Below are 26054 nucleotides of genomic sequence, written 5' to 3' on the forward strand. Positions count from 1 at the left end.
GGCCGTTCTCCGCGGTCCCACAGCGGGGCCTGCCCGCCCGAGCCTCCAGGTCTTTATTTGGCGCGCGCGTCGGCCTGAGGCCATCACCGCTGGGCGAGAGCCTGCGCCTTTGTCAGCGGCCTCTCCTCCCCTCCCCGGGCGGACCAGCGGCCTGCCTGCAGCGCCCCTCGCGCCCCTCAGCCCCTGCTGCCCTGGGGGGTCCTGGCTGGGAGGCCGCGCCCCACGGCCAGCTGGCAGCTGCGGCCCGGCCCCACCTTCCTTGGCGGGGAGCGGGGGCACCAGCTCCCAGGCTGGCAGGGGGAGGGGAGACCCCAAGAGACTTCCCGGGGGAGGAGGGGCAGAGCCTCACAGCAGGGGCCCACGTGCCCATTTGGTTCAACCCTCCCCACAGGCACCCACCCCTTGTTTCTGCCCTGAGGCCAGGAGCTGGGTGCCCAGGGCTGGCCTCCCCCTGGGGTCCTGCCCCTGCCAGCAGGCTCTGCGGTCCCCCTTCCTGAGCTTGTTCTGGGGTCCACCTGCCTCTGCCAGGGCAGCCCTAGGGTCTCTCTGGAGCACAGGAGCCCGGATAAGCCCCGAGTTTACCTACGTGACACCCCCCAGCCCAGGGAGGAGCAGGGTTGAGAGGGCAGGGCGGGGGTCTCCCCAGCTGGGGTTTCTGTGGGCCACGGCGGCGCCCGGGGCCACCTTGGCGAGACCACACACAGCGACACTCGGCCACGAGGAAGCCACGGCTCCTTTCTTAACTTACTGTTCACACGGCACAGGAACCCGCCCCGGGCCCCGGGCCCCGCAGCCCCGAGTCGGGGCGTCCCGGGCAGGCACCACGGGCTTGTGGGCCGCCTGTGAGCACCTGGACACGGGCCCGGCCCTGTCTGCAGGCGACAGGGCTGCGGCAGTTCCAGGCCTAGCACCAGAATAACCCGCTGGAGCGCGGGCACCCCGCGCCTGCACTCCCTCCAGAACCGGGGAGGCGCGGCTGCGGCCAGGGCAGCCGGAGCAGAGTCTACTCGCTGGGTCCACTTGTGCTCAGCCCATCCGGCCGAGCCAGAGGCCGCGGCTGTCCACAGCCCGGGGACAGGCAGGACCAGACTCCTGGCCCAAGTGTCCTTCCTCAGTTGCTGCCAAAGCTCTGGGTCCCTGGGCGCTCTCGGGAGGTGTCTCGGGGCCTCACGGGGCTGTCTCTGAGCTAGCGCTTCGAGGCCCTGCTGCTGAGCCCGGGTGCTGGCCCGAGGGCACCAGGATGTGAGGTCCCTGCAATGCAGGAGAAAGGAGAGTCGCCGGGGAGCTGCCAGGTGCCAGGCTCACACCTGCCCTGCCCCGGATCCCTCCAGTGCTAGTGCCTCGTCCAGACCCCCGCCGCCTCCTCTCCAAGGCCCATGGGGCCCACGGGGCCCGGGGCCCCTGTCAGTGCCAGGTCCCCTTCCTCCGGCTTTGGTGATGCCACCAGAATGCCATCCTGAAAAGCACCAGCCCCTCAGCAACACAGGAGGCCCCAGTCTCCTTACCTGGGCCCGGGGCTGGGGATGAGCTCTCAGGAAGCTGGGGGGTCCCCCCTGGAGGCAGACAGGCAGCAACTCATGCTGGTGCCCCACCCTTGGGTGAGCAGCCCCCCCCCGACCCCACCCAGCCCAGTGAAGCCCCCTGACCCCTATGAGGACAGAGGGACACGCGCCTGCCGGACCGGCAGCCCCCAGCCCTGCCCGGGACACGCGGGGCCGGCACAAGCCGCCGGGCCTGGACGCAGAGGGCGCCTCAAGGCGAAGCCGCGTCCCGCGCGAGGGGCCGGGCCAGGACTGACGGGCCGCGCGCCCGAAGCCCCGCCCCCCGCACCTGCCGAGGCCGAGGCGGCGGGGCTGAGGCGCAGCACCCACCTGGCCGCCAGGTGCCCCGCGCCCCGCGCAGCCCCTCGTGCGGCAGCTGCCGGCGGGGGCCGCGGGGTCCCGGGGCAGCTCAGGCGCGCAGGCCGCGGGCCGAGCCGGGAGTCCCCGAGTCCGCTCCCCTCGCGCGCCCCAGGCCCCGCTCCCTGAAGGCACGTCCGGGGCGCTCACGCCCCCCGACCGCAGGTGGGCGGGGCGGGGCCCCGGGGGGCGGGGCGCGCGGGTCCGGGCCCCGGGGGGCGGGGCGCGCGGGGCGGGCGGGGGGGCGGGGCGCGCACTCACCCTGCCGGCACGAGGGCCCCGCGCGGCCGTCCAGGCAGCGGCACTGCCCGCTCCGGGGGTCGCAGTCCGCCCCGCCCGCGCAGTCGCAGCGCAGGGCGCAGCCCGGCCCGAAGAAGCCGCGTCTGCAGTCTGGGGGGCGGGGGAGGGGGGGGGTGAGCACCCCGAGCCTGGGGGGGACCCTGTCCCGGGGAGGGCGCGGGCGGCCGGGCCCTTCGCGGGGCGCGCGCCAGGGGCCACGGGGCGGCGCGTCGGGCTCCCGGGGCGGCTCCCCAGCCCGGGCGGCGGGCGGCGGGCGGCGGGCGGGGGCAGCGCTGGGCGGGCCCGGCCGGCGCCACCAGCCAACGCCAGGGGCGCCCCGACTCACCGAGGCCGCAGGCGGGCCCCGTGCGCCCGGGCGGGCAGAGGCAGCGGCCGGGAGCGGGGGTCGCAGGGCGCGCCCCGGCAGTCGCAGCGCCCGCGGCAGGCGTCCCCGAAGGAGCCGGGCTCGCAGCCTGCGGGGGGCGGGGGGGGCGTCAGCGGGCGGGGCGGGTCTGTGGGGGCGGGCCGGGCCGGGCCGGGCCGGGGGGGGGGGCCGGGCGGGGGGGGGCTGGCGGGGGGGGGGGGCCGGGCCGGGGGGGGGCCGGGCCGGGGGGGGCCGGGGCGGGCCGGGCGGGGGGGGGGCCGGGCCGGGCCGGGGGGGGGGGGGCCGGGGCGGGGCTGGGGAGGCCGGGGCGGGCCGGGCCGGGGCGGGCAGGTGGGGGGGCCGGGGCGGGGCGAGGGGTGGGCCGGGCCGGCCGGGGGGGGGGGGGGTGCCGGGCCGGGGCGGGGCGGGGCGGGGCGGGGGGGGGCCGGGCCGGGCGCTCACCCGCCTCGCAGAGGTCGCCGCGGAGGCCGGCGGGGCAGAGGCAGCGGCCGCTGACCGGGTCGCAGGGGGCCCCGTGCTGGCAGGCGCAGGCCCCGCGGCAGCCGGCGCCGTGGAAGCCGGGGGGACAGGCTGCGGGGGGCCCGGGTGAGCGGCTGCCGTGCGCGCGCCGCCCCGGCTTCCCCGCGCGGGGGCTGAGCCCGGGCGAGCCCCCCCGCCCGCCGCCCCCCGCCGGGACCGCAGCCGGCGCGGCCTCCCGGCACGCGGGCGGGGGCGGGCGGGGCGGGGGCGCGAGGCGGGGGCGGGGCTCGGCGGGGGCGGGCGGGGCGGGGGCGCGAGGCGGGGGCGGGGCTCGGCGGGGGCGGGCGGGGCGGGGGCGCGAGGCGGGGGCGTGGGGGCGGGCGCGAGGCGGGGCGGGGGCGCGAGGCGGGGGCGTGGGCGCGAGGCGGGGGCGGGGGCGGGCTCGGCGGGGCGGGGCTCGATCGGGGTGGGCGGGGCGGGGCGGGGGCGCGAGGCTCGGGCGGGGCGGGGCCGCGGCCCTGGGGGCGGGGCGGAGCTGGGCCGCGGGGCGGGGCCGCGGACTCACTGTGCTCGCAGGCGGGGCCGTAGAAGCCGCGGCCGCAGCGGCAGGCGCCCGAGGCGGGCTCGCAGGTGTGGTTGTGCCGGCAGGCGCACTCCAGCCGGCAGGCGGGCCCGTAGCGCCCGGGCGGGCAGGCTGGGGGGGCCGCCGGTCAGCCTCCTGCAGGGGCGCGGGGCGGAGGGCCCGGCCCCGCCCCCGCCCGAGGCACCGCCCCGGAGGCCCGCCCCCGCCCGGGTCCCGCCCCCGCCCGAGACCACGCCCGGGAAGCCCCGCCCCGCCCCTGGGCCCCGCCCCGCCCCTGGGCCCCGCCCCGCCCCCGCGGCCCGCGCGCTCACCCTGTCCGCAGTGCGGCCCTGTCCAGCCGGGGCCGCAGGAGCAGCTGCCGTCCGCGGCGTGGCACAGGCCCCCGTTTCTGCAGGCGCACACGCGCTCACAGCCCGCGCCAAATCGGTTCTGGGGGCACCCTGGGGGCGAGGGGCTGCTCAAGCTCGGCGCCCCACCAGGCCTGCCGCTCTCGGCAAGCGCTCCGGGGGTCTCTGCCTGTCTCTGCCCCAGCTCCTGGCCTGGCGCTCAAGGCGCGACACCGATGCCCCCTGCCCGGCCACCCGCGCGCGGCCAGTGAAGCCAGGCCTGGTCCCACGCCGGGGGCGGCCGGGGGCTGGAGCGCCTGCCCGGCAGGGCCGGCTGGGGAAGCCTGCCTGGAGGTCGCTCTGCAGAGGCCCACGCCCCAGGCAGAGAGGAGGCTGGGGTGGGACACTGCGGTACGTCTGGGCCCCGCTCATGGCCCCACAGCCAAGGTCTCCCCTGGACTTAGGACCCGCACCTCCTACCCCTTGCTGCCACGGGTCGGGGATTGGGGGATGGTGGCAGGCCCCCATGAGGGCCGGGGAGGGCCGAGGGCTCAGCCCTGGCAGGGCAAGCGTGTGGACTGGCGTGACACCGTGGCCCTCCCAGGTGCTGGTGCATTGCGGTGGCCCCACTCCCTGAGGCTCCACCGAGGCATTCGCCCTCCAAGGCTGTGGCGTTGCCTGTGCCCCCTCACCTTGCTCACAGTGGGTGCCGGTCCTCCCTGGGGGGCAGGTGCAGGTGCCCGTCACGGGGTCACAGGCTGCCCCCTCCCCACACCAGCACACATGGGCACAGCCGGGGCCAAAGCGGCCTGCTGGACAGGCTGCCGGAGAAACAGGACAGTGGCCGCCTAGCCGGCCCCCATGCCCTCGGCCGCACCAGCCCCAGGACCCAACAGGACAGAAGGACCCCGGACCCGTGTCTGGTCCAGACGGCCCCGCCCTGCCCCCACGCCCTGCCCAGCTGGCACCTCCCTCCCGCCCACGGGCCGTGCAGGGGCCAGGCCTGCTCGGCAGCCACCACTGTGCCCCCGCTCCCGCCCAGCCCAGCCAGGGTCCAGACAGGCGAAAGTCCCCCGAGCGTCAGGGAGAGCCTTCGGCGGGCAGGGTGCCGGCCCCTCCACGTGGCAGAGCCCCAGCCGCTGGTGGGTGCTGGAGGCAGCACCCACCAGGGCAGACCTGGAGGAGGCCTACGGAGGTGGGTGGTCGGCAGCTGCCTCCTGCGAGTCTGGCCGGTGGGGCCCTGGATAGGAGGAGCTGGCCCCGCCTGTACCCCAACACTCACTGAGGCTGCAGTCAGCTCCGAGGAAGCCCGCAGGACAAAGGCAGGCCCCCGAGGCCGGGTCACAGGAGCCGCCGTTCAGACACCCACACTGTTGCTCGCAGCCGGGCCCGAACTGCCCAGGAGGGCACCCTATGGGGAGGGCCAGTGGCTGGGACCCAGCTGGGCACTGCCCCCCGCAGAGCCCCGCCCTGCCCCGGCCCTGCAGCACTCACGCTGCCCGCAGCTGGGGCCGTGGAAGCCGGCAGCGCACACGCAGGCCCCGGAGGCGGGCAGGCAGGCCTGGTTCTCGCCGGGACACCGGCACCTCTGGCTGCAGCTCTCCCCAAAGGTGCCGGGAGGGCAGGCTGGGGAGGAGGCAGCAGGGTCATCCTGGCCCGGCCCAGGACCAGCATGCTCCCCAGCACGGCCTCACTGGGGGGAGGCTTGGGGGTGTCACAGTTCAGGCTGGGCCTGCACCCCCAGGGCCCCCAGAGGGGTCACCTACGCTGCTCACAGCCGGGTCCGAGGAAGCCAGGGGGACAGCGGCACTCGCCAGTGGCATGGTGGCAGGCGGCACCAGGGGGGCACTGGCAGCGCTGGGCGCAGTCCATCCCGAACCAGCCAGGCGGGCAGGCTGAGGAGGAAGCACGCTGGTGGGTGCTGCAGGCCCAGGGGGCTCTGCAAATGCCAACCCACCCTGGGCAGGTGCCGGGGTGCTGGGGGGGGCCTCACCGTGCTCACACCGCAAGCCCCTCCACCCCGGGGGGCAGAGGCAGTCCCCGGAGACGCGGTCGCAGGCACCTCCCCGCCGGCAGTCACAGCGTTCCTCACAGTGAACCCCAAACGTGCCCTCGGCACAGGCTGTGGCAAAGGAGACCGCTGGAGTAGTGTGGAGGGCCCCCCAGCCCACACACAGGGGGTGCAGCTCAGCAGCCGGGGGCCTGGGGACGGGGCCCAGCCAGGCTGCCTCAAACAGGGGACCTCCTGGGCTGCACCAGCTGGGGGCCGAGGGGCTCCGCCCGGTGGTGGCTGGCAGCAGCTCGGGGGGTGGACGAGGCAGTGATTGGCCCAATGCCCACCGGTCAGGGTGTCTGCAGGGGCTCTCGAGCAGGGCCATCGAGGGTGGCGGCCCCTCCCTCCCCCAGGCCTCGGGGCACGGAGTGCCTGGCCAGAAAAGGCTTTGGGTCCCACGGAGCTAAAGGACCCCCTCTAGGGTGGACAGTGCCACCCAGGCCCCCAATCACCCCTGCATCTTCGGGCCGGCTCCCGAGGTGGAGGTTCTGCCCTGCAGACCCTCAGCAGGGCCCCACTCACCGCTCTGGCACGCGTCCCCCGTCCAGCCGGCTGGGCAGAGGCAGCGCCCCGTGTGCTGGTCGCAGAGGCCGCCGTGGAGGCACCTGCAGCTGTGCTGACAGCCGGCTCCGAAGCTCCCCGGGCGGCACTCTGTGGGGGGCCTGGTGAGTGGGCTGCCTCCCGGCAAGGCGGGACCCCAGCACCCCGGACCCCTTGCCAGCAGGCCTCTGCCCCAGGGCCCGGGTCCTGGGTCCTTGGGAAGGACAGAGTGGCCACCCCGGCAAGCTGCTCCCAGCCTGGGGGCTGGCTGGGGCGGTGCGGGGTCCTCTGGCACCAGCCCTGGTGACCACTGACCTCCACGGCGCTCGCCCCTGCCCACCCAGTGCTCACCCTGCTCACAGGCCGGGCCAGTCCAGCCCTCGGGGCACGTGCAGCGGCCTGACACCGGGTCGCAGCTGCCGCCGTTCTGGCAGAGGCAGGGGAGCTGGCAGTCCTCGCCGTACAGGCCCGCGGGGCAGGCTGGGGGCGGGGGGAGGGGCAGCAACTGCAGCAGCTGCAGCCCCCAGGCCCTGGGCACCCCCCCCCAAGCACCACCTGTGGGGCCAGCGTGCTCGTCCAGGGCTGCCTCTAGGACCACCTGCCCCCCCAGCCATGACCCCCCGAGGGGCACAGCGCAGAAAGCTGCGGCCCTGGCCCAAGGCAACCTCTCCCCCGCCCCGCCCTCCGCTCGGAGAGCCTCGTCCCCCCAGCCACTCGGGCTTACCCTGCCGGCAGGTGGGCCCTGTCCAGCCCGGGCTGCAGCGGCACTGCCCGTGGACGGGGTTGCACGAGGCCCCGTTGAAGCAGGAGCAGGCCTGGCTGCAGTTGGGCCGTAGGTGTGGGCCGGGCAAGCTGCGGGGGTGGGGGGGGCATCAGGGCTCCCTGACCTGCCAGGGCCCCCGGCCGCGGTGGTCAGTCCCCCTCCCCTGACCCAGGCGCCACCAGGGGGGTCACAAGCGGCCCGAGGCGCTGGCCCACGTGGGCAGAGCAGCGCTGGGGCGGCCGCCTGGCACCCAGACCCAGGGCGGGCGGAGGCGAGTCCGGTGGAGCCCTCCGGGGGCACCCGGGGCTGGCGGGGCCTCACGCACTCTGGGCACAGCGGGGGCCCTGGCGGCCGGGGGACAGAGGCAGGAGCCGCTCACGGGGTCGCAGGGGGCCCCCGAGGAGCAGTCGCAGGCGCTGCGGCAGTCCAGTCCGAAGAAGCCGGCCGGGCAGGCTGCGGGCAGGGGGGGCGGTGAGCGGGCGGCGCCGACCCCAGACCCGCCCCGCCCTCCGGGCCGCCCAGCTCACCGCGCTCGCAGAAGGTCCCCCTCCAGCCGGGCGGGCAGGTGCAGGCCCCGCTGATGTGGTCACAGGCGGCCCCGTGCTCACACCGGCACCGCCGCCCGCAGCCGGGCCCGAAGTGGCCCTGGGGACACCCTGGACGGGCAGCCGGGCCACGGTTACCCTGGGCATCCCGGCTGGTGCCCCGGGCTGTGGCGGGGGCTGACTCCCAGAGGCGCACGCTGGGCCCCCCGCCACTGCCGCCCCCCCAAGACAGGAAACAGCAGTGGAGAGCCCGGGCCCCCAAGACCCGCAGCCCTGGCCAGCGAGCGTGCGGAGGGGCAGACCCCAGTCCTTAGCGTGGCTTCCCGCCCCTCCCCCAGCGCCAGGCGCCCCAGGGTGCGCGGTAGCCCCCACCTCACCCTGGCTCTCCGGGGTCCAGGGAGGGGGGAGGGCAGGGCTGAGCCCCGCTGAAGAGGGGGAGCCGGGGGAGCCCGGGCAGGGAGACCACACGCCACCCTGCGCCCCTCCCCCCACGCGCCTCTGCACAACCGGCCCCAACACTTGGCGTGTGCGTGTGCATGTGCGTGTGTGCGCGTGCGCTCGTGCGTGTTTATGTGTGCGCCCGCGTTCCCGCCCAGGCCGCACCGGGCCAGGCGTCCAGGACTCACGCTGCTCGCACCGCGGGCCCACGAAGCCGGCCTCACACAGGCACCGGCCGCTGACCGCGTCGCAGCTCCCGCGGCCGCTGCTGCAGTTGCAGCTGTGGCTACAGTCAGGTCCCCAGCGCCCGCCGTCACAGGCTGCAACAGAGCCGGTCACCGCGCGGCCAGGGGCCCGCCCGCCCTCCGCCCGCCCTCCGCCGGCTTCCGGAGCAGGCGCGCACCTCTCTGGCAGCTGAGGCCGGTCCACCCAGGGGCGCAGCTGCAGTGCCCGGTCACAGGGTGGCAGAGCCCGTCGTTGGCACAGGAGCACGGCAGCAGGCAGCCGGGCCCAAACCAGCCCGCGGGGCACACTGGCGCAGAGCGAGGTGAGCGTGTGGGCAGACACCCCACGCTCCGCCACCAGCCCCCACCAGCCCTGGGATCCCACATGAAGAGCTGGGTCAGGGCTGGGTAGGGGGCAGGGCCTGGGGCAGGGGGTGGGACTGGGAGGGGCCTGGGTCCGAGGCAAGGCTGGGTTGGGGCAGGGCCAGGCCAGGGTCCATCGGAGCCTGGGGCCAGGGCGGGGCCGGGGCAACCAGGCCCTCACCGTCCTGGCAGCGGTTGCCCACGTAGCCGGGCTGGCAGCGGCAGGCGCCGTCCTCGGGTCCACAGGTGGCCCCGTGCTCACACGTCGGGCAGATCTCCTGGCAGCCGAGCCCCCAGCGACCCTCGGGACAGTCTGGCACAGAAGCCAGTCTCCCTGAGGCCTGGTGGCACCAAGGCCCAGCATCACCCACCCCTGCCAACGCCTAATGCCAGAGCGGGAACCTGCTGCCGGCAGAGCTGGCCCAGCGGAGGGAAGGGGCTCAGCGGTGGGGTGCCCGCCGGGAGAGGAGGCCCTGCCCAGGCCGGCTCAAGGCACACGACCGGGAGCCCACGAGAGGGGCTGGCCCCGTCGGCACTGGCCGGAGGGCACAGCTCGGCCCTGCCGGAGCAGCCCTCAGGGAGGTGGGCCCGGATGTGTCTCACCTGCCCCGCAGTCGAGCCCCGTCCTCCCTGGTGGGCACAGGCACTGCCCGGTGACCCGGTCACAGGGGGCTCCCGCACAGGAGCAGGAGCCCGAGCAGTTCACACCAAACGTCCCCGCGGGGCACTCTGCAGAGGGGGACGGGGGGGGACTCTCAGCCCGGCCGCCCCACTCCTCCCGGCCGGCACCCCCACCCCTGGCACCGCCAGCAGCGGAGGGCACGGGCGTGGCAGGGACGTCTGCCGGGCTGGCCCGTGTGGGGAGAGGGAAGGAGGGCGGCCTGGGCAGGAGCAGGGGCGGCCAGAGACGCCTGCCTCGGGCATCCAGGACCCGGGACAGCGGGAGTGGGGGGCGGAACCCGTCCAACCTGCGTCTCACTCCTGGCAGGTCCGGAGGTGTCCCCCACCACCACCTGGGGGTGCCCCTGCCTAGCAGGGAGGCCGAGGAAACATGTGCCCCCTCACAGATCCCCAAAGTGCACGGGACGGGGTGGGGGTTGGGGCCTACATCCCCCACTTTCCTCCCAGGGCTGTGACTGTCCTGGCCAGATGGGTGCTGGGGGGAGGGTGCAGGGCAGGAACACCCTGAGGCCCCCTCCTCACCCACTGCCCAGAGGGATGGGCACCGAGACCCGGCGGGGGGAGGCCACAAAGCAGAGTGTCCAGGAGAGAGGCCAGAGGCTCAGGGCCAGACCCCGGCCCCGGGGAAGAACAGGCAGGCACGCGCCAGGGCACACCCAGGTGCGCACAGGCACTCACACATGCCAGGTACACACACACACACACACACACACACACACGGGCGCACACAGGCACTCACACACGCCAGATACACACGTGCCACGCGCACAGGGGCAGGCGCACAGAGGGCACAGCTGCCCGCCAGGCCCCAGGGGCCTCCCCTAGCTGGGCGCAGGCTGCCACCCCCCAGCTCTCAGGAAAGGCGCCCGCCCTGCAGCAAAAGGCTGGTCGTTTCCTGTGGCTCATCCTTGGCGCCCTGGGGGCTTTTAAAGCAAGAGAATCAGCAGCAAGTGCTGGGGTACAGGCCCCGGGGGTCCCTCACGGGCCCCAGTGCCCACAGGGCTGGACCGGGCGGCGGTGGGTGCGGGGAGGGTGGTGGTGGGTGCCCACGTGTGCACGTGTGGGCAGCGGGCGGGGACAGAGAGGAGGCGGTGCGGGGCCGGGGATTCAGGCAGGTGAGCCGGGGCTGTCCTCTCGGGCCTGGGGCAGTTGGGCGGGGGTGGTAGAGGGGGAGCCCTCAGCTCCTCGGGGCAGGGGGCAGGTTCGCAGGCCACTTGGCCAGTCACACCTCATGCCTGGGGTCCCCAAGAACACCCGCAGGAGGGGCCTGCCTGGTGCAGAGGGAGACCCCAGCCCCTCACACGCCGCCAGCCCGAGCAGCCGCAGCAGACCGGTGCCCGCGCCATCACCCAAGAAGGAGGACAGGGACGCCGGCGACCCGGCTCCCGCCCACCCCGGGCACCCACCTTGGGCACAGTCCTTCCCCTGGTGGCCAGCAGGACACTGCTCCCAGCACGCGCCGCTGACTGGGTCACAGGCCACGCCCGGGGGGCAGGCGCACGTGTGCTGGCACCCCGGCCCGAAGGAACCCGGCTGGCACTCTGCAGGGGTGAGGAGAGCGGGGCCTGCAGGTTCAGCTGGCCCAGCCCCTCCCCGCCCCACCCGGCACTCACCGTCCTGGCACTGCTCGCCCCGGTAGCCCGCCTTGCAGGCGCAGCGGCCATCCCGCCGGTCACACGCCCGGGTGTTCCGCTGCTTGCACTGGCACTCCTCGGAGCAGCCCGGCCCGAAGGCCCACGGCGGGCAGGCTGCACCCCAGAGCCGTGAGGGGGCCGCCAGCCTGGGCGCGCCCCGCCCCCCCCAGTTCTGCCCCCCTCAGCTGCGGCCCCCTCCACGGGACCCAGGGACTGGACCCGTCTCAGCTGGGCTGCTTCCCAGCCCCCTTCCTCTGAGGACCCCTTTACAAGGGCTGTGAGGGCCCCTGCTCCCCACTGTCCCCCGCGATGGGCCCTCTGGGGCCCCCCACCAGGCCTCTTCTAAAGCTGAGAGGAAGCCCAGCCCCAGAAGCCCCAAGAGGTGCCAGCCGTGCCCGCGCCTGCACTCCGCCCGCCCTCACCGGAGCTGCGACCACCCGCCGGACCCCAGGGCCAGCGCAGTGTCCATGGTTGAGTCCCCAGACCTGCGACCCCACACCCCGGGCCCGGGGTCTTCCCTGCACACAGGGGCCAGTCCCACCCAAGCTGGACCTGGAGGAAAGTGGGCACCCCCACGGGCCTGCGGCCAGCCGGCAGGGCAGCGGGCAGTGGGCTCACCCAGGTGGCAGAAGCGGCCGTAGAGCCCTGGGTCGCAGAGGCAGGCCCCGTAGAGGCGGTGGCAGCGGCCACGGTGGGCACAGTGGCACTTCTTGCGACAGAGCCGGCCGTAGAAGCCCTTGGGGCAGCCTGGGGGAGGGGGCCTGGTGAGCGCCAGGGCAGCGGCTCGGCCCCACAGGGCCCCCCGGAGGTGCCCCCAGCACAGGGCCAGGCCGCCAGCAGAGGGTTCAGGCCGCCTCCCAGGCAGGGAAGGGCTGGGGCAGGGGGGCACCTCGAGGGCAGGACGGCGTGAGACAACCCACACTCTCCCCGCTGGCCAGCCAGGACAGTGCCGGGCACGCGCCCCAGAACAGAGACCCCGGCCCGGTCTCCCTGACCCACCCTCCGTGTCCGCCCTCCGGACTCTTAGAGGGAAGGACGCGGGCGCGTCCGGCCAGGGCAGGCCGGGCTCCTCACTTCCCTTCCCAAAAGGCCCCTCTGGCTGGATCCTGCCGCGCCTGCCTGCCGGGGGCTGGGGGGCTGGGCCGGGCTCCCGGAGACCATCTGGGTGACCCAAGGGGCCGAAAGCCACAGGCCGGGAAGAGACACCCCTGCAGCCCCCCCGGGCACAGAGCAACACCCCTGCAGCCCCACAGGCCACCCTGCGGCTCCCACGCCGCCCCCTGGGCCCACCCAGGCGTCCTCCTTGTCCCCGCCTCACCTCCCGCTCCCACTGGGCGCCGGGACACCGGCAGAGGGACAGGCACCGCTCCCCTTGCGGGGACCTCCCGGCACTGGCGCCTTTCCTGCTCCCGGGGAGGTGACGAGGAGGTGGCGGGCGGGGAGCTGAGGGGTCCGTGCGCCTGCCCCAGCCCACGGGCCACCCCCAGGCACAGGGATGCACCCACCGTCCTCGCAGTGGGCTCCCCCGACGCCCGGGGGCAGCGGCAGGCGCCCGTCTCGGGGTCGCAGGTGCCGCCGTTCTGACAGGAGCAGGAGAAGCTGCAGTTCTTCCCGTGGGTGCCGGGAGGGCAGGCTGAGGTGACAGCGCAGGGCGGTCGCTGGCTGGGGCTCCAGACCCAGAGGCACAGGAGACACCCCGGGGCTGGGGTGCTGGGTGGGGGGAGGGCACGCCCCGCCGCCGCGCGGAATCCCCCCTCCCAGCCACCACGTCCCCCGGCTCCGACCCGCCCCGCAGGCCCCGGAGACCCAGCGCCGCCTGGGGGATGCCACGGGCCCGCCCACCCCGCCCGACACGCCCCCGCCTCCCCACGGGCCCTTGCGGAGCGGCGGCCGGGCCACGCGAGGGGCCAGCCCAGGCCCAGGCTCACCCGCCCGCGCCCAGAGCCTCACTCTCGTTGCAGACGAGCCCGGTCCAGCCCGCGGGGCAGTCGCAGCCGGCCAGCCCCGGGAGGCAGGCGCCCCGTTGCGACAGTCGTCACAGGTCAGGCTGCAGTCCCGGCCGAAGGACTGGTCCAGGCACACTGCGGGGACACCGGCCGGCCGGCCTCAGGCGCCGTGGGGTGACAGAAGCCGGGCTCAGGGGCAGCTGGGCCCAGAGGGACCCCGCGGGGGTGGGGAGCCGAGCGGCCGGCGGGGACCCGAGCTCCGCTGGGACCGGCTGAGCAGTGGGGCGAGCCGGGTGCTCATGGCATGGCTGTGGGTGGGGCGCAGGAGCGGGGTGCTGGCGGCGCCCCCTCCCGAGAGCAGAGGCCCCGGGCTGGGCCGCCTCTCACCAAACTTCTCCTCCAGCGTGTGCTCGCCCCGGGCCTCCGCCTCCTCCTCCTCGGCCCCCACGTAGTCATCTTGGAAGAGGGGGGGCAGCTCGTCCCGGAGCACCGCGATGTGTGGGAGGGCCCGCACGAGGGGAAGCTGGCCGTCCAGGTCCAACTGGGGCAGCTCCAGGGCTGGCACAGGCACGAGGCACTTAGCCCGCCGGCCCCTGGCCGGGACCGGGCTCCAGGGCACCTCAGTGCCCAGCAGCCACCCCAGGGGCTTGTTCCAGCTGCGCCCACAGACCCTGCTTCTCAGCACCAAGAAATGTGCTGCCCCGTGGCCCTGACTGGGCCACGTCCACCCAGGTGTCCGGGCGCCTGCGCTGCCCTGGGGACCTCAAGCTTGGAGGGTGAGGCGGGGGCTCCAGTGGCTGCCCCAGGAATGATGTCCCCATAGGCCAGTCCCTGCCCTCCCAAGCGGGCCAGAAGCTGGACCCCAGGCCCCCAGTGACACCAGGTCTGGGAACGTCCGTCTGACTGCCCCCAACCTGCACCCGCCCTGCCCCAGAGGGCGGATCCGCCAGGAAGGGGCGAGAGCCAGGCGCCGGCCAGGGGGTGGTAGGGCGGGAGGCAGACTCACGGGTGCAGCCCCTGCGGTCCTCGTCCAGCCGGTACCCCGGCTCGCAGACGCACCGGAAGGAGCCGGCCAGGTTCACGCAGCCCTGCTCGCAGCCGCCGCGTCCCGAGGCGCACTCGTCCACGTCTGCGGGCAGAGCACCGCTGGGGCTGTCCTGGGCGGGGGGGGGGGGGGGCTCCTCCCGGGGGCCGCCTGCCCCGCCCCAGCCGCAGCCCCCGGGGGCCAGGAGCAGCCAGGGTGCGGCCCAGCCCAGCTCAGGAGCGAGTGACCAGTGACCCCGGGGAGGGGCGGACGCTCAGACCACACCCGGAGGCATTGCACAAGGCGGGGCATCCCACCCAGGTCCCCACCTCGCAGGGCCCAGCACCCACCCTCGCAGCCACAGCCGTCGGGGCTGAGCCGGTAGCCGGCGTAGCAGCCGCACTCGTAGCCGCCGGGGCTGTTGGTGCAGACCTGCTGGCAGCAGGGCGCGGCGGCGCAGTCGTCCACGTCTGCGGCACACACAGGAGCCCACTGGCCAGCGGTCCCCAGCAGCAGCTGCCCGCCCCGCACCGCCCCCCATCTCAGGCAGCCTCGCCAGAGCCCCCACCCCCAGCCCTCCCAGATCCTCCACCCCCAGCCCGCAGCCCTCCAGTGTCGGCATCCGTGGCCGTTAACCAGGAGTGAGGGAGTGCAGGGTGGAGTGTGGGGCACAGCACCCTGCACCCCAGCCTGGCAGCGAGGCAGGCCTGGCCGGGGAGGCCGAGCCGCAGGGGCGGGCGCTCGCACCCACACAGGTCTTCTGGTCAGCGTCCAGCTGGTAGCCGCTGGGGCAGGTGCACTGGGGCCCCGCGCTGCTGTGGCTGCAGCCGTGGGAGCAGCCGCCATTGCCGGCCTCGCAGCTGTTCACAATCTCCATCTCGATCCCTGTGGGGAGCCCGCCCCCAGGGACGTGGTCAGGCCCGCGCCCGGCCGGGTCTGAGCCGTGCTGCTGGGCCACGGGCACCCCAGCTCCAGGGTCAGGCCACACCAGGGCCCCTGCGCTCCGGGACCCTGCCCTTCCTGCCCCCCAGGGGCCAGCCGCAGCCCACCACCGAGGCGTCCTGGACGGTCAGGGGGCTGTGTCCCTGCCCGCGCCTCACACCCCACGCCCACTCACGGTAGCACTGCCGGCCATCAGCACCCGGCTCGTAGCCTGCGTGGCACACGCACTTGAAGGACCCCCGTGTGTTGAGGCAGCCGTGGGCGCACTGGGCCAGCCCCGTGGCGCACTCGTCCACGTCTGGATGTGAAAGACCAAGGCGGGCGCTGGGCCTGGGAGACGCTCCCCGGTGCTGCCCTCCCGGAGGGGCCTGGCGCCCACCCCCACCTCCCACCCTGGCCCCCTTGGGCTCCGTGTCGGGGTCAGCCGGCTCCTGGGCAGAAGCAGCTCCCCACGCAAGGTGGGTGCAGGTGTGGGGCTGCGCCCAGCACCCCGCCAGCAGCATCAGAGAGGGCTTCCTCCGCAGCCCAAAGCCTGGGCCTGACGCCGCGGCCCCTGCATGACCGGAGCCTTCCCTGGCCCCCGGTCGCTCCCGCCAGGTCCGCTGACCATGACCGCTGACACTGGCCACAATTGGCTTGTGGGGATGCCCAGACCCTCCACCAAAGCTGCTCACTAGGGGGCGGAGGGGGACACCTCAAAGTCCGGAAATGGGCAGAGCCCCGCAGCCATTCCAGAGTCGCCCGACCAGCACCTGGGGAGACTCTGAATGCCCCTACGAGCAAGCACCGTGGGCCCAGGAGCCGGCACAGAGCACCAGCGGGACCACATCCCCTGCACCCTTCATCCCTTTCCTAAGGGCCCCAGTGGGCAGGTGCCCTCAGGCGTGGCACACGGCAGACAGGCCAGCCTGGGCCCGGCTCCTTCGCTGCGGACCCGGCGCTGGAGCGTCCCTGCCAGCCCCGCCCCAGACGGCCAGAGTCCCCAGTGTGCGCCCACCAGCCCTGCTCCCACTAGGCCGGAGCGGCTGGGCCGGGGCCAGCGGGCAGCACCCTACCTTCGCAGGCCTTGCGGTCGGCGGCCAGCCGGTAGCCGGCGTGGCACTGGCAGCGGGCGACGCCCTGGAGGGCCTGGCACGTGTGCATGCAGCCGCCGTTCCGGTCTGCACACGGGTCTCTCCCTGTGGCCACGGCGAGGAGGCAAAAGGAAGCGCTGGGGCTCCAGGCGGCACAGCCGGCGCACGCTGCCCAGACAGGCGTCTCCCTCCCAGACGGAGCCCCAGACTGCCCGCGAGACCCCAGAGGGCAGCAGGCCAGCTGGCCTCTGCTCAGAGCGACACGCCTGCCAGCGCCCAGCGCGGTGACCTCACACCACCCCACCCCGCCCCTAGCCTCACCCCCTCATGCTCGGCCCACGCCGGCCCAGGCCCAAGAGGCCAGGCACTGGGGCGGCCGTGTCTCGGGGCCCTGACCGGCTCTGCCTTCTCCATCCCCTCTGTGCAGGTGCAGATGGGCCTGGCCCGGGTCCCAGAGACCCACACAAGCCCAAGGGGTCCGGAAAGGAGGAACAGGCAGGACCCCGTCCTCTCCTCACGCACCCGAGCTCCTGCCCCTCATGGCTGCGGCCCCAGAGCCCAGCCTGGGACTTCCTTCCCCACCCCCGCTGCTGGCCCAGGCCCCGCCTCTCGGCAGCCAAGGGCCCTGCCGTGCTGGCCCTTCAGCCCCTGCAGCCAGCCAGGGGTGCGTGCTGCCTGGGCCAGCTGCAGCCGGGTCTGGCAAGCCTGTGCATGGGCCAGGCCGGACGCCCTGGCAGGTGTGGCGGGTCGGGCAGGGCACTCACGCCCTGGCGGGTGTGGCGAGGCTGGGGGGTGGGGGGGACTCACGCGCGCAGCGCTTGCCGTCGTCCTGGAGCTGGAAGCCGGGCCGGCACTGGCAGCGGTGCTGGGTGGCCGTGACCTGGACGCACTCGTGCTGGCAGCCGCCGCTGCCCACGGAGCAGGAGTTGACGGCTGAGACACAGGAGCCCCGTGAGCCCCGGAGGACGGCCCAGCGGGGTCGCCCGGAGCCAGGGACCAAAGGCACTGCCACCCGCAGGAGACCCCAGGACCCGGCCCCACCCAGCCCCGGCCTGGCCTCACGTGCCCGCCCCCAGGGGACAGGGTGCACTCCGGAGGCCCCACCGCGCCCGGCACTGGCCAGAGGGCACACCACCGTGGAGGCCTGGCCCCGGGACAGGTGCAGGCTCCAGGCCCCAGCGGCCACGCACGCTCCAAGCCCCCGCTCGGGATGCCCCGGTAGTGCTGGGTCTGCGCCGCGGCTCAGCTGACAGCTGGCGGGCTGGACCCGGGAAGCCCGAGTCCCTCTGCTAAGACACGAAAGTGGTGGGGGACCCGCTGCTCCCCGAGAGGCCACCTGGCAGTCGTCACAACCCCAGGGGCCTGCTGGCCTCGGGCCTGGGTTTGAGAGGCCGACGGAGAGCTGGAGAGGCGCCCCAGGTGGGGTGTGGGGTCAAGGGTCGCCCCAGGGACAAGCCAGCCCAGGGGGGGCCACGATCCCCTGTCCCTGGCCACCCCTTGCTCTACTTTCAGGGTCAGGAGAGGAGGCCTGGGGGGTGGGGGGCACCAGTCCGCTTGTGCCCCTCTCGCTCCGCCCCCCCTGTCCGAGCACCTGGCCCGGCCACCTCACCTGGGCCTCGCTGCTGAGCCAGACCCCGCCGCAGGCACCGAGCGTGGCCTGAGCCGACCCCACGCCGGGGCTGTTTGTGTTCACAGCAGCCACAGCCCCGCTCAGGACACATAATCGGAAGCAGAAGCCTTTCCTGGCAGGGCCGGGCCGGCGCGGAGAGTGGGGCTTGGACCCGGGGCCACTGGGCGGGCAGCAGAGCCGCGAGGAGGGCCGGGAGCCCTGCCAGGAGCGCAGGAGGCCTCCAGACGGAGGACCCGGCCAGGGTCAGGCTGCTGGCAGGAGGTGGGGTCAGCCCAGCAGCCCCTGGCCCCAGCCCTGTGGCCTGGAGTTGGTACGCGGGCTCTCGGGGCATCAGCAGCTCTGGGGGCTCAGGGGCCCCCTGGAGCACCCCCCAGAGCCCACCGGGAAAGAGGTCAGGGCGGGGCACGTGGGGGCCGCAGAGGGTGCGTGTCCCCCCGCCCCCCGTCTCCACGTGCCTGCCACCCGCTGACGCGCCAGTGCCCCCAAGGCCCCCAGCCAGCCAGCCGCGGTGTGGCCATCAGAAGATGGGGGGCGACGGGTCCCCTGGCTCTCATGAGCTACACGTGTCCTGAGACTTGGGCTTCCCTAAAGCTCAACCGCGAGGTGACGGGTTTGGTGGGAGGGCTGGGCGGAGCTGGCCGCGGCCGGGCACGGCCCACAGGACTGGGGTCCCCAAGGGGAGCCTCAGTCATGCTCCCCCCCACCCCCACCTGGAGACACCCCAAGGAGGCAGCCACCCGGAGTCAGGGGAAACCCCGCGGGCTCTGGCTCCAAGGACACCTTGGACTGAGATCCCAGCAGCACCCCAAGGAGGCCCCAGTCCGTGGGCTCTGCCGAAGCCCCCTGGGAGCCCCGCGTGCAAACCCCAGGACACGGGGCTCCAGCCAGGGGCCTGCGGGTTCCCGTGCAGCTGGGCCAGCCCCACCCAGGAGCCTCGGGCGGGCACCATGCCGTCCAGGGGAGGGGCTGGAAGCTGGATACCCCGAAGCAACCCGGGTCCCGCGGGCCCTGGCGGTGCCAGCGTGTTCTCCGCCCTGGAGGTGCAGGTGGCGGCACGGGTGTGGGACCGGGGCCAGGGTCAGGTGTGGCTGAGCGCCACGGAGGAAGTGGCAGGGGCGCTGGGCCAGCTGAGGGCACGCTGTGGGCAGGCCTGGCCGCCCAGCCTGGCACGCGGGCCAGCCCGCCCCGCCGGGCCTCCACCTCAGCCTGCTGGTTTGGCTTCGGCCGGGCTCCAGGAGGTTTGTGATCACCGCCCTTGGGCTGGTGGGGTTTCTGGCCCCACGGGCCTCACACCACAGGCGGTCAGCAGCCACCACAGCCCTTCCTTCTAGGAAGCCTGCGTCTGGGGACGGGCCCGGGCCAGACAGGAGCAGGGAGGCCCTCCGCGGGCCAGGAGGGGACACTCGCCCGGGCCCTGGCCACCCTGGCCCCCACCCCCCGCAGCTCGGGGCTGCCTGCCGCTCTGCCCCCCACCCCAGGAGGGGCCCTGCTCTGCACCAGCCCCTGTGAGCAGCCGCCCCTGCCCACGGGCCGGGGGTTGGAGCAGGCTGTGCAGCAGCAGCCTCACAGGCCATCAAGCAGGCCCGCGAGAAAGCAGTGGCTTGGCCTTCAGCTCGGCAGCCCAACAGGACCCCAGGTGTGGGGCCTCCCGGGGCTTCCTGCGCCTCCACCTGGAGTGAAGCCTTAGGGGCCACCCGGCTCAGCCCGCCCTGCCCTGCTCCTCTCGCCCTGCCCTGCTCCGCCTCCTGGGCCGCTGGCCTCAGAAGCCAGCCTTGTGGTCTTCCCCATCAGGTCTCCGCATGCACCCTGGGGTGTGCCCATCCCACCGTGGCCTGAGCTCGTGTGGCCCCTGGGGTCGTGCTCAGGCTCAACCTGGGGAGGGGCTCCCACCTCCATCCGAGCTCCACTGAGACCACGTCGGGGCGGCCAGGGCACCCTGGGTCCTTTTGACTGTGGCCCTTGGCAGTCTGGGGGAACTCGAGGGACACTCCCACCTGCACTGGCTCTGCAGGCTGGGCCGGCAGGGAGGCTCGCTGTCCCCACGACTCTGCTGCTGGCGGCTTTGGCGCCTGCCCCAGACACTGCCAGCAGCAGCCTGCGGGACCAGGGGACCTCCCCAGGGCCCACGCCGAGCAGGAGCTGAGTGGACAGCAGTCTGCAGACCCCGTGTGAGGAGGGGTGTCAGCCCTGAGGCCACTCAGCACCAGGCAGAGACCCAGGGAGGGCAGGTGGGGGAGCCCGTGTGAAGGCAGCTAGAGCGTCTGGACGCGGGCTGACGGCAGAGTCCCCCGCGGCGGCCATTCGAGAGTCCCCCGCAGCAGCCCCCTCTTGCACGCGGCCGAGCGGGCATGCACCAGGAGCTCGCTGCCAGCCGAATCGTGACATCACGGCCCCTCAGCCCCGGGAGATGTGACGGCCCTTCCTGGGGCCGGAGGCACACTGACCTGGGCGCACAGCGCCGACCCTGAGCAGACCACGGGGTGTGCAGAGGGCCTGCAGGACACCCTAGACCCTGCTCTCACGGCCCCTCCCCCGCGTCGGGAAGGGAGGGCGCACCACAGAGAGCACCCTGGGGGGACATGCTCGGGGCCAGGCTGGCCCAGGCGGCCAGAAGCCGACACCAAGCCCAGCACCTCCCACGGTCTCCTTGTGAGGATGTTTCCTTAAGACGGTTTGCAAGAAGGGATGCAAGAGAGCTGCGCCCCCACCCCGTCCACCCTACCTGGGGGCGAGTTCTGAGGTATTTGCTTAAGGGCGTCCCCCTCCGTGTGTTTCAAGCCCCCACCACGTGTTTGAAGCCTCCCTGTGTGTCTCAAGGCCACCCTCGAGAGCTGACTCCGCTGGGGGTTCCCAGAACCTTTCAGGCCATGCGGTGGCATCACCTGAAGGCTCCCAGCATCCAGGGCACCCCCACGAGGCCCGGGAAGTCTGTCACATCTCAGACCTTCTCTACGCCCAGCCCCGGCATCTCCCGAACCCACACCCCAAGCCGCTGGGAGGTCTGGCCGCCCCCCGTGCCGCAAAGTCCCAGGAGTGCTCACAGCACCCGGGCCCAGGCTCCCAGCAGGCGGGGTGGAGCCAGGGCATCTGTGCTCCATCTGCACAGCCTGCCCAGCTGGGGGGCACAGCGTCATGCTGGCTTGTCCCGCGACCGTCTGCTGAGGCCCTAGGGTGTCTGGGCTCAGAGGGGGCCTCCGCGCCCCCATGCCCTACGCCCCGGGAGTCCCGGGACAGGCCCTCACACCTCCCAGCAGCGGAAGCCCATCCCACTGCCCTTGGTCCAGCAGGCTGGCGTGCCCCCAGCAGTCCCCTCATTGGTCTGAGCAGCTCGCCCCACGCCCAGGCCGCAGGCCAGGCCCACTGCAGCAGGCCACGCGGGGCGCGTTAGCAGGAAGGGGGTGCTGAGCCTGTGAAGAAGCCCTCAGAAGACCCCGTCCAGTCTGGCAGCTCCTCGGCAAGGCACAGGCGGCCCAGGGTGGCAGCCCCCACGGGCCCAGACCAGGCAGCTGGAGACGGGCAGCCCCTGGCGCTGGCGAGGGTCGGCTCCTGGGCACTCTAGACTCCAGGAACCAGCCGCCGCTGGCAGGGGTGCTGAGTGTGCATGAGCAGGGGTGCTGCAGGGATCACAGGCCAGCGAGCGCAGCATGGGCTGGCCAAGCCCTCGCAAGGAGAGGGGTGGGGCGCCAGCTCCTGGGGTGACCATCCAGGGGCCTGGGCACGCCTCTTGGTCTGGGGTGCAGGGTCGGGGACAAGGCAGTGGGCAGTAAGGTCCCAGCAGCCTCAAGCCAGTCTGTGCACACCACACCAGGGGCTCTGCAGTGGGACCCCAAAAAGGCCTTTCGGAGTAAGCAAGCGTGGCCAGTCAAGCCCCCCTGGCGCCAGCCGGCTGAGCTCAGCCAGGGCCAGGGGAGGCTGGGGCAGAGCGCGCAGGACAGGCCGCAGCACAGCCCGGCTCAGGGCACAGCGCCGGCCCACAGGGTCCCCTCCAGCCCCGGTGTCTTCCCCGTGCAAGCTCGGCACTGCCCGCCTCACACTTCCATCAGCTCGCGGGGCCCCCCACCCCCTGGCAGACGCCAGCCGAAGAGGCCGGAGGCTGAGCCCCAGGTCCCTCACCAGGCAGCAGGCCCAGCCCGCCCAGGGACACCCTCCTCGAGGACACCTGCCCCAGAGGCGCTTGAGGGCAGACCTCGGGGGCCCGGGGCCAGGGGTGCCAGGCGGCCCCACCCCCACGCCCGCGGCAACTGGCCCGGCACCCGCCCGCTGGCTCTGGAGCACATCAGGACATTCCTGCATCTGTTTCCACTTTCCACCCCGGAGAAACTTCACAGGGCAGCTGCCTCGCTCCCGAGCGGCGGCCCGGACATGTGAGTGTCCCGGCAAGGCCCCCAGCGGCTGGCGGGCCGCCCTGCCGCAGGCAGCGGGCGAGACTGCGGAAGAGAGCGGCTCCCAGCCCGCCCTGCCCTGTCCCGCCACCGGCCTCCCGAGGGACCCCACGGGCCTCCGGGCAGAGCGCGCACGGCGGCAAGGGCAGCCCTGCCGAGGCCCATGAGCAGAGGCCAAGGCCAGGTTGTGCAAACCACACCGGGGCTCCGGCCCAGGCCCCTCCATGCCCACGGGGGGTTCTGTCCCTGCCTCTCCCGCTCGCAGGACGGAGCCGCCCTCACAGCAGCGGCGCCAGTCGCAGGCCCCTGGGCCTCTCGAGTGCGCGCCCAGGACACTGGGGTGGCCGGCGGGGCCGGGGACACTCACCCAGGCAGGTCCTGCCGTCCGCATGCAGCCGGAAGCCGGGTTTGCACTGGCAGAGGTAGGAGCCGGGCGTGTTCACGCAGCTGTGCTGGCAGCCGCCGTTGTGCGTCTGGCACTCATCCACATCTGGGGGACACGGGCCGGGGCTTGAGGTCAGCACCCACCCGCTGCCCGCTCTGCGCTGCCCTGGGGACCAGGCCCCTCCCCCGAGGACCCCAGACCCAACCCCCCCTTCCCAGGCCACGCTGACCGGCCAGACGTGGGGCAGCGAGGGAGCGGCGGGACGAGCCCACAACGGGAGTGGGTCCCGAGCCACAGCACCCGGTCCCAGCCCGGGCCACTCTCGGCACTCAGAGGCCTTGCACACGCCTGGAGGGGCGCCGGCCTGGAGGGAGGTGCCCCCCAAGTTCTTGTCCATGGGAGCCTCGGAACGGAACCTCGTCTGGACGCAGGCACTTTATGGGGCAGCTCGGGAAGGACGGGACAAGCTCACCAGGACGAGGGTGGCCGCGGCCAGTGCCAGGCCGGCCGCCCCTGCAGGGATGCTGCGGTGAGGAGCCCCAGCTGCGCTCGCCCACCCCTCCTCCCAGGCCCTCTTCTGCCACCTGGCCTCAGGGCAGGCCGGGCAGGAATGGGCAGCCGCAGACCCCGCGTGAAGGGCCACTGCCCGGGGACCCGGAGGGAGGAGGGGGCGCCGCCGCCGGGCAGGCACAGGAGGGGCGGCCTGGAGGCCTCGCAGGCACAGAGTCCAGGCCCGGTCCTTGGACCGGCCTCACCAACCGGGGGACAGCTCCCAGACCGGACCGGGGGGCGCCCGGGAGGCACCAGGGGAGACAGCACAGGCCCAGGAGTCTGGGAAGTGAGCGTCCAGGGCCGTCAGTCACCAGCCCAGCGCCCTCACTGGTCGGCAGAGGCCCCGGCAGCCGACCGCATCCCACAGGGCCCCGGAGCAGTCTGCCCCCAGCTGTGCTCCCCAGCACCAGCCCCACCCTGCACCTCCAGAAACATGGGAAGGAGCGCCAGGAGGCCAGGGTCTCTGCCTGGGACCCCAGGGCCGTGTCTACTCTGAGGGGACCCCCAGGGTCCCTGCCAAACCCCGAGGCAGCCTCAGAGCAGAGGTGGGGAGACCGAGGGGTCCTCCTGCACCATGACCCTGGCTCCGACCGCCAGCAGCATGGCACAGCCGCCGCAGAGCCCCGAGAGGGAGCAGCCTCCTGTGGGCGGGCTGGGGACAGGGCAGACACCCCCCGGGGCTCAGAAAGCACTGACCCTTGGCACAAGCCACAAGGGACCCAACAGGTAGAGGCGTCCCTGCAGGGCCTTGGTGGGTGCACAAAGGCCTTGGGGGAGGGGGCCACCATGTCCAGGACAACCTCAGGGCCAGGGACAATCAGCTGGACCAGACACATTCCAAACCCGGGCACCACAGCATCCAGGCCCACTCTGCACACGCTGGCTGGCACGGAGACCTGATACCCTTGGGTGCTGGCGGGGAGCAGGCCGCCCTGGGGTCTCCTGTCCTGGAGCAGCTCCCAGGGGGCCTGAGTCACTGTCCATACAGTCCCAGGCACCCGGAAGGAGCACCGGCCCTCGGGTCAGCAGGACTCCAACTGGAGGGCATCCCATGGGTCAGCACACACACAAGGGCCAGGACACAGGCCCGGCTGGGTGTCTGAGGTCAGCGGGCCCCTCCAGCTGGCTGGCCGTGCAGCCCGGCCTCCCAGAGCAGCTTCCCCACCCTCCTGCCTCATGAAGGGGAGCGCCTCAACCCAGTGCCTACCAGGCCAGCAGGCCGAGCCCTTTGGGCAGCACCCACCAGGCCAGCAGGCCCAGCCCCCGGGGCAGGAGCACTCGCTGAGCCTGACTTCTAGCCATGTCGGCTGCGCTGGGGGCGCCGCTGCGGGACAGGGTCCGTGGTCGTTGGCATGGCCAGGGGCCATGAGGCCCAGCACCCAGCTCTGCCGTCAGCCCGCCTGCAGGTGGACACAGTGGCGGGTCAAGGCCTTTCCCCTCACAGGTGGCTGGACGCCTGGCCAGTGGCTCTGCCGGGGTGCCCTGAGCCCGAGGTCTGGGCCATCAGGACAGGAAGGAACCGTCCCGGGACCAAGGAGCGTACCTGCCCACCCCATTCCCCAGGCGTCCACGTGATGGCCGGACAGGCCTTCCTCAGGCTGCTCCATGGACCTGGTGACCAGGCAGGAAGCACTCAGCAGCCTGAGAGCCTGGTCGGCTGAGTACTGGCCCCAAGGATGTCCAGCCCTCGCCCCTGGAAACTTACAAGGTGGAAGGGGCACTCTGGGGAGAAGTCAGTGAGACGAGAGAGTATCCAGGCTGCCCATGTCACCACGTGCCCCTTGAAAGGACAAAGCAGGAGGCCCAGAGGGAGTGGCCGTGGGCCCAGGGATGTGGGTGCCTCAAGCAGGCCGCCCTGGAGCCCTGTGGAGCCTGCCCTGACCCGCCAGCCCTAGCTGTGTCGTGGGAAACGCCCACGGGGGAAACAGCAGCCGCGGGGGCGGACACAGCGGAGCCCACGCCGGCCCTCAAGCTGGAAACCCAGACCCCAGTCACCCCGATGGTGCTGGAGCAGGGGGCTGCTGCTCCCCAAGCCCTAGAAGCTGCCGTCCCCAGGGCCTGTCCTTGGCCCGCCCCGGGGCGCACCAGGGCCTGTGCAGGGCTAGCCACAGAGCCTCGGCACCCCGGGGGGGCCTGACCTGCACCCCCAGGCTGAAGGGGACCTTGGAGGCCACCTCATCTCCAGTCCTTACTGAGAGAGACAAGCTCCTGCCAGGGATGGGCTTGGGCAAACCGCACTCCTGTGCGGCCTGGCGAGGCGCAGCGCCCACGGACCCTGGAGGAGGGAGCTGCCACTGAGTGGGGCTGCCCGCCGGCAGCACACGGTCCTGAGCAGCGCCGCTTTGAGGCACGGCAGACCGGGGCTCAGCAGGAAGGTCCCCGGGGCTGCCCTCGGCTGGGACATGTCACTGGGGCCTTTGGCAGCCTGTCACTTGGTGACACGTCCCTGTGCCAGCACCGGGCGGTTGCCCTGGGCGCTGATCTGTGGCGCCTACAAGCTGGGGGAGGGCAGTGCCTCGGAGACCCACCTCCCCGTCCCACCAGCTCCGGGCCCAGGGAGTGACGGCCAGGCTGCCCTTCGGAAAGCACCAGAAGCCGCCCACACGCAGAGGCCCAGCCCCCAGGTCCCCCGACACCGGGGCGGTGTCAAGTCCAGAGTCCTGCTACCCCAAAATGCCACAGGGGCCTCACCCCTGAGGGCACCCCAGGGGCCCTCCTCTCCCCTCTGCAAGCCCAGGCAGGCTCAGAGCCAGCAAGCGCTCCCAGATCCCCAAAGCCCAGCCCGCGGCCCTTGGGTGCACGGCGGTCAGCGCAGGGCGAGGTGTTGGCCTGGCCGCAGCTGAGCCAGCGGAGGGGAGGAGGCCAGGTGCCCAGGAGGGTCCAGGGCGCACGGCTCCCGGCGATCACGAGCGCGCCCCACTGGCATTCCTGAGGATGCCGCGCGGGCTT

At 73.9% G+C, this 26054-nt stretch overlaps 1 protein-coding gene across 1 annotated transcript in view; it reads right to left on the minus strand.

The window, feature by feature from the left end:
* Positions 1 to 321: 321 nt before the first annotated feature.
* MEGF6 (multiple EGF like domains 6) overlaps positions 322 to 26054 on the minus strand; it is a 62658-nt gene continuing 36925 nt past the window's right edge. The window contains 39 exon segments of the mRNA XM_054691124.1: positions 322 to 1251; positions 1506 to 1553; positions 2160 to 2288; positions 2524 to 2581; positions 2583 to 2650; positions 3004 to 3132; positions 3587 to 3715; positions 3916 to 4044; positions 4623 to 4751; positions 5213 to 5341; positions 5425 to 5556; positions 5697 to 5825; positions 5924 to 6052; positions 6506 to 6634; positions 6875 to 7003; positions 7248 to 7352; positions 7355 to 7375; positions 7612 to 7641; positions 7644 to 7739; positions 7814 to 7942; positions 8458 to 8589; positions 8673 to 8801; positions 9038 to 9169; positions 9460 to 9585; positions 10944 to 11078; positions 11151 to 11285; positions 11790 to 11918; positions 12677 to 12709; positions 12712 to 12804; positions 13122 to 13193; positions 13196 to 13252; positions 13505 to 13675; positions 14124 to 14246; positions 14492 to 14611; positions 14889 to 15026; positions 15259 to 15381; positions 16139 to 16261; positions 16964 to 17089; positions 22536 to 22658. Coding sequence (XP_054547099.1) covers positions 1187 to 1251; positions 1506 to 1553; positions 2160 to 2288; positions 2524 to 2581; positions 2583 to 2650; positions 3004 to 3132; positions 3587 to 3715; positions 3916 to 4044; positions 4623 to 4751; positions 5213 to 5341; positions 5425 to 5556; positions 5697 to 5825; positions 5924 to 6052; positions 6506 to 6634; positions 6875 to 7003; positions 7248 to 7352; positions 7355 to 7375; positions 7612 to 7641; positions 7644 to 7739; positions 7814 to 7942; positions 8458 to 8589; positions 8673 to 8801; positions 9038 to 9169; positions 9460 to 9585; positions 10944 to 11078; positions 11151 to 11285; positions 11790 to 11918; positions 12677 to 12709; positions 12712 to 12804; positions 13122 to 13193; positions 13196 to 13252; positions 13505 to 13675; positions 14124 to 14246; positions 14492 to 14611; positions 14889 to 15026; positions 15259 to 15381; positions 16139 to 16261; positions 16964 to 17089; positions 22536 to 22658 — 4262 coding nt within the window. The 3' untranslated portion in view covers positions 322 to 1186.

This window comes from Talpa occidentalis, unplaced genomic scaffold, assembly GCF_014898055.3.
Source record: "Talpa occidentalis isolate TD23 unplaced genomic scaffold, MPIMG_talOcc4v2.1 talOcc4.9, whole genome shotgun sequence".
Taxonomy (NCBI): Eukaryota; Metazoa; Chordata; class Mammalia; order Eulipotyphla; family Talpidae; genus Talpa; species Talpa occidentalis.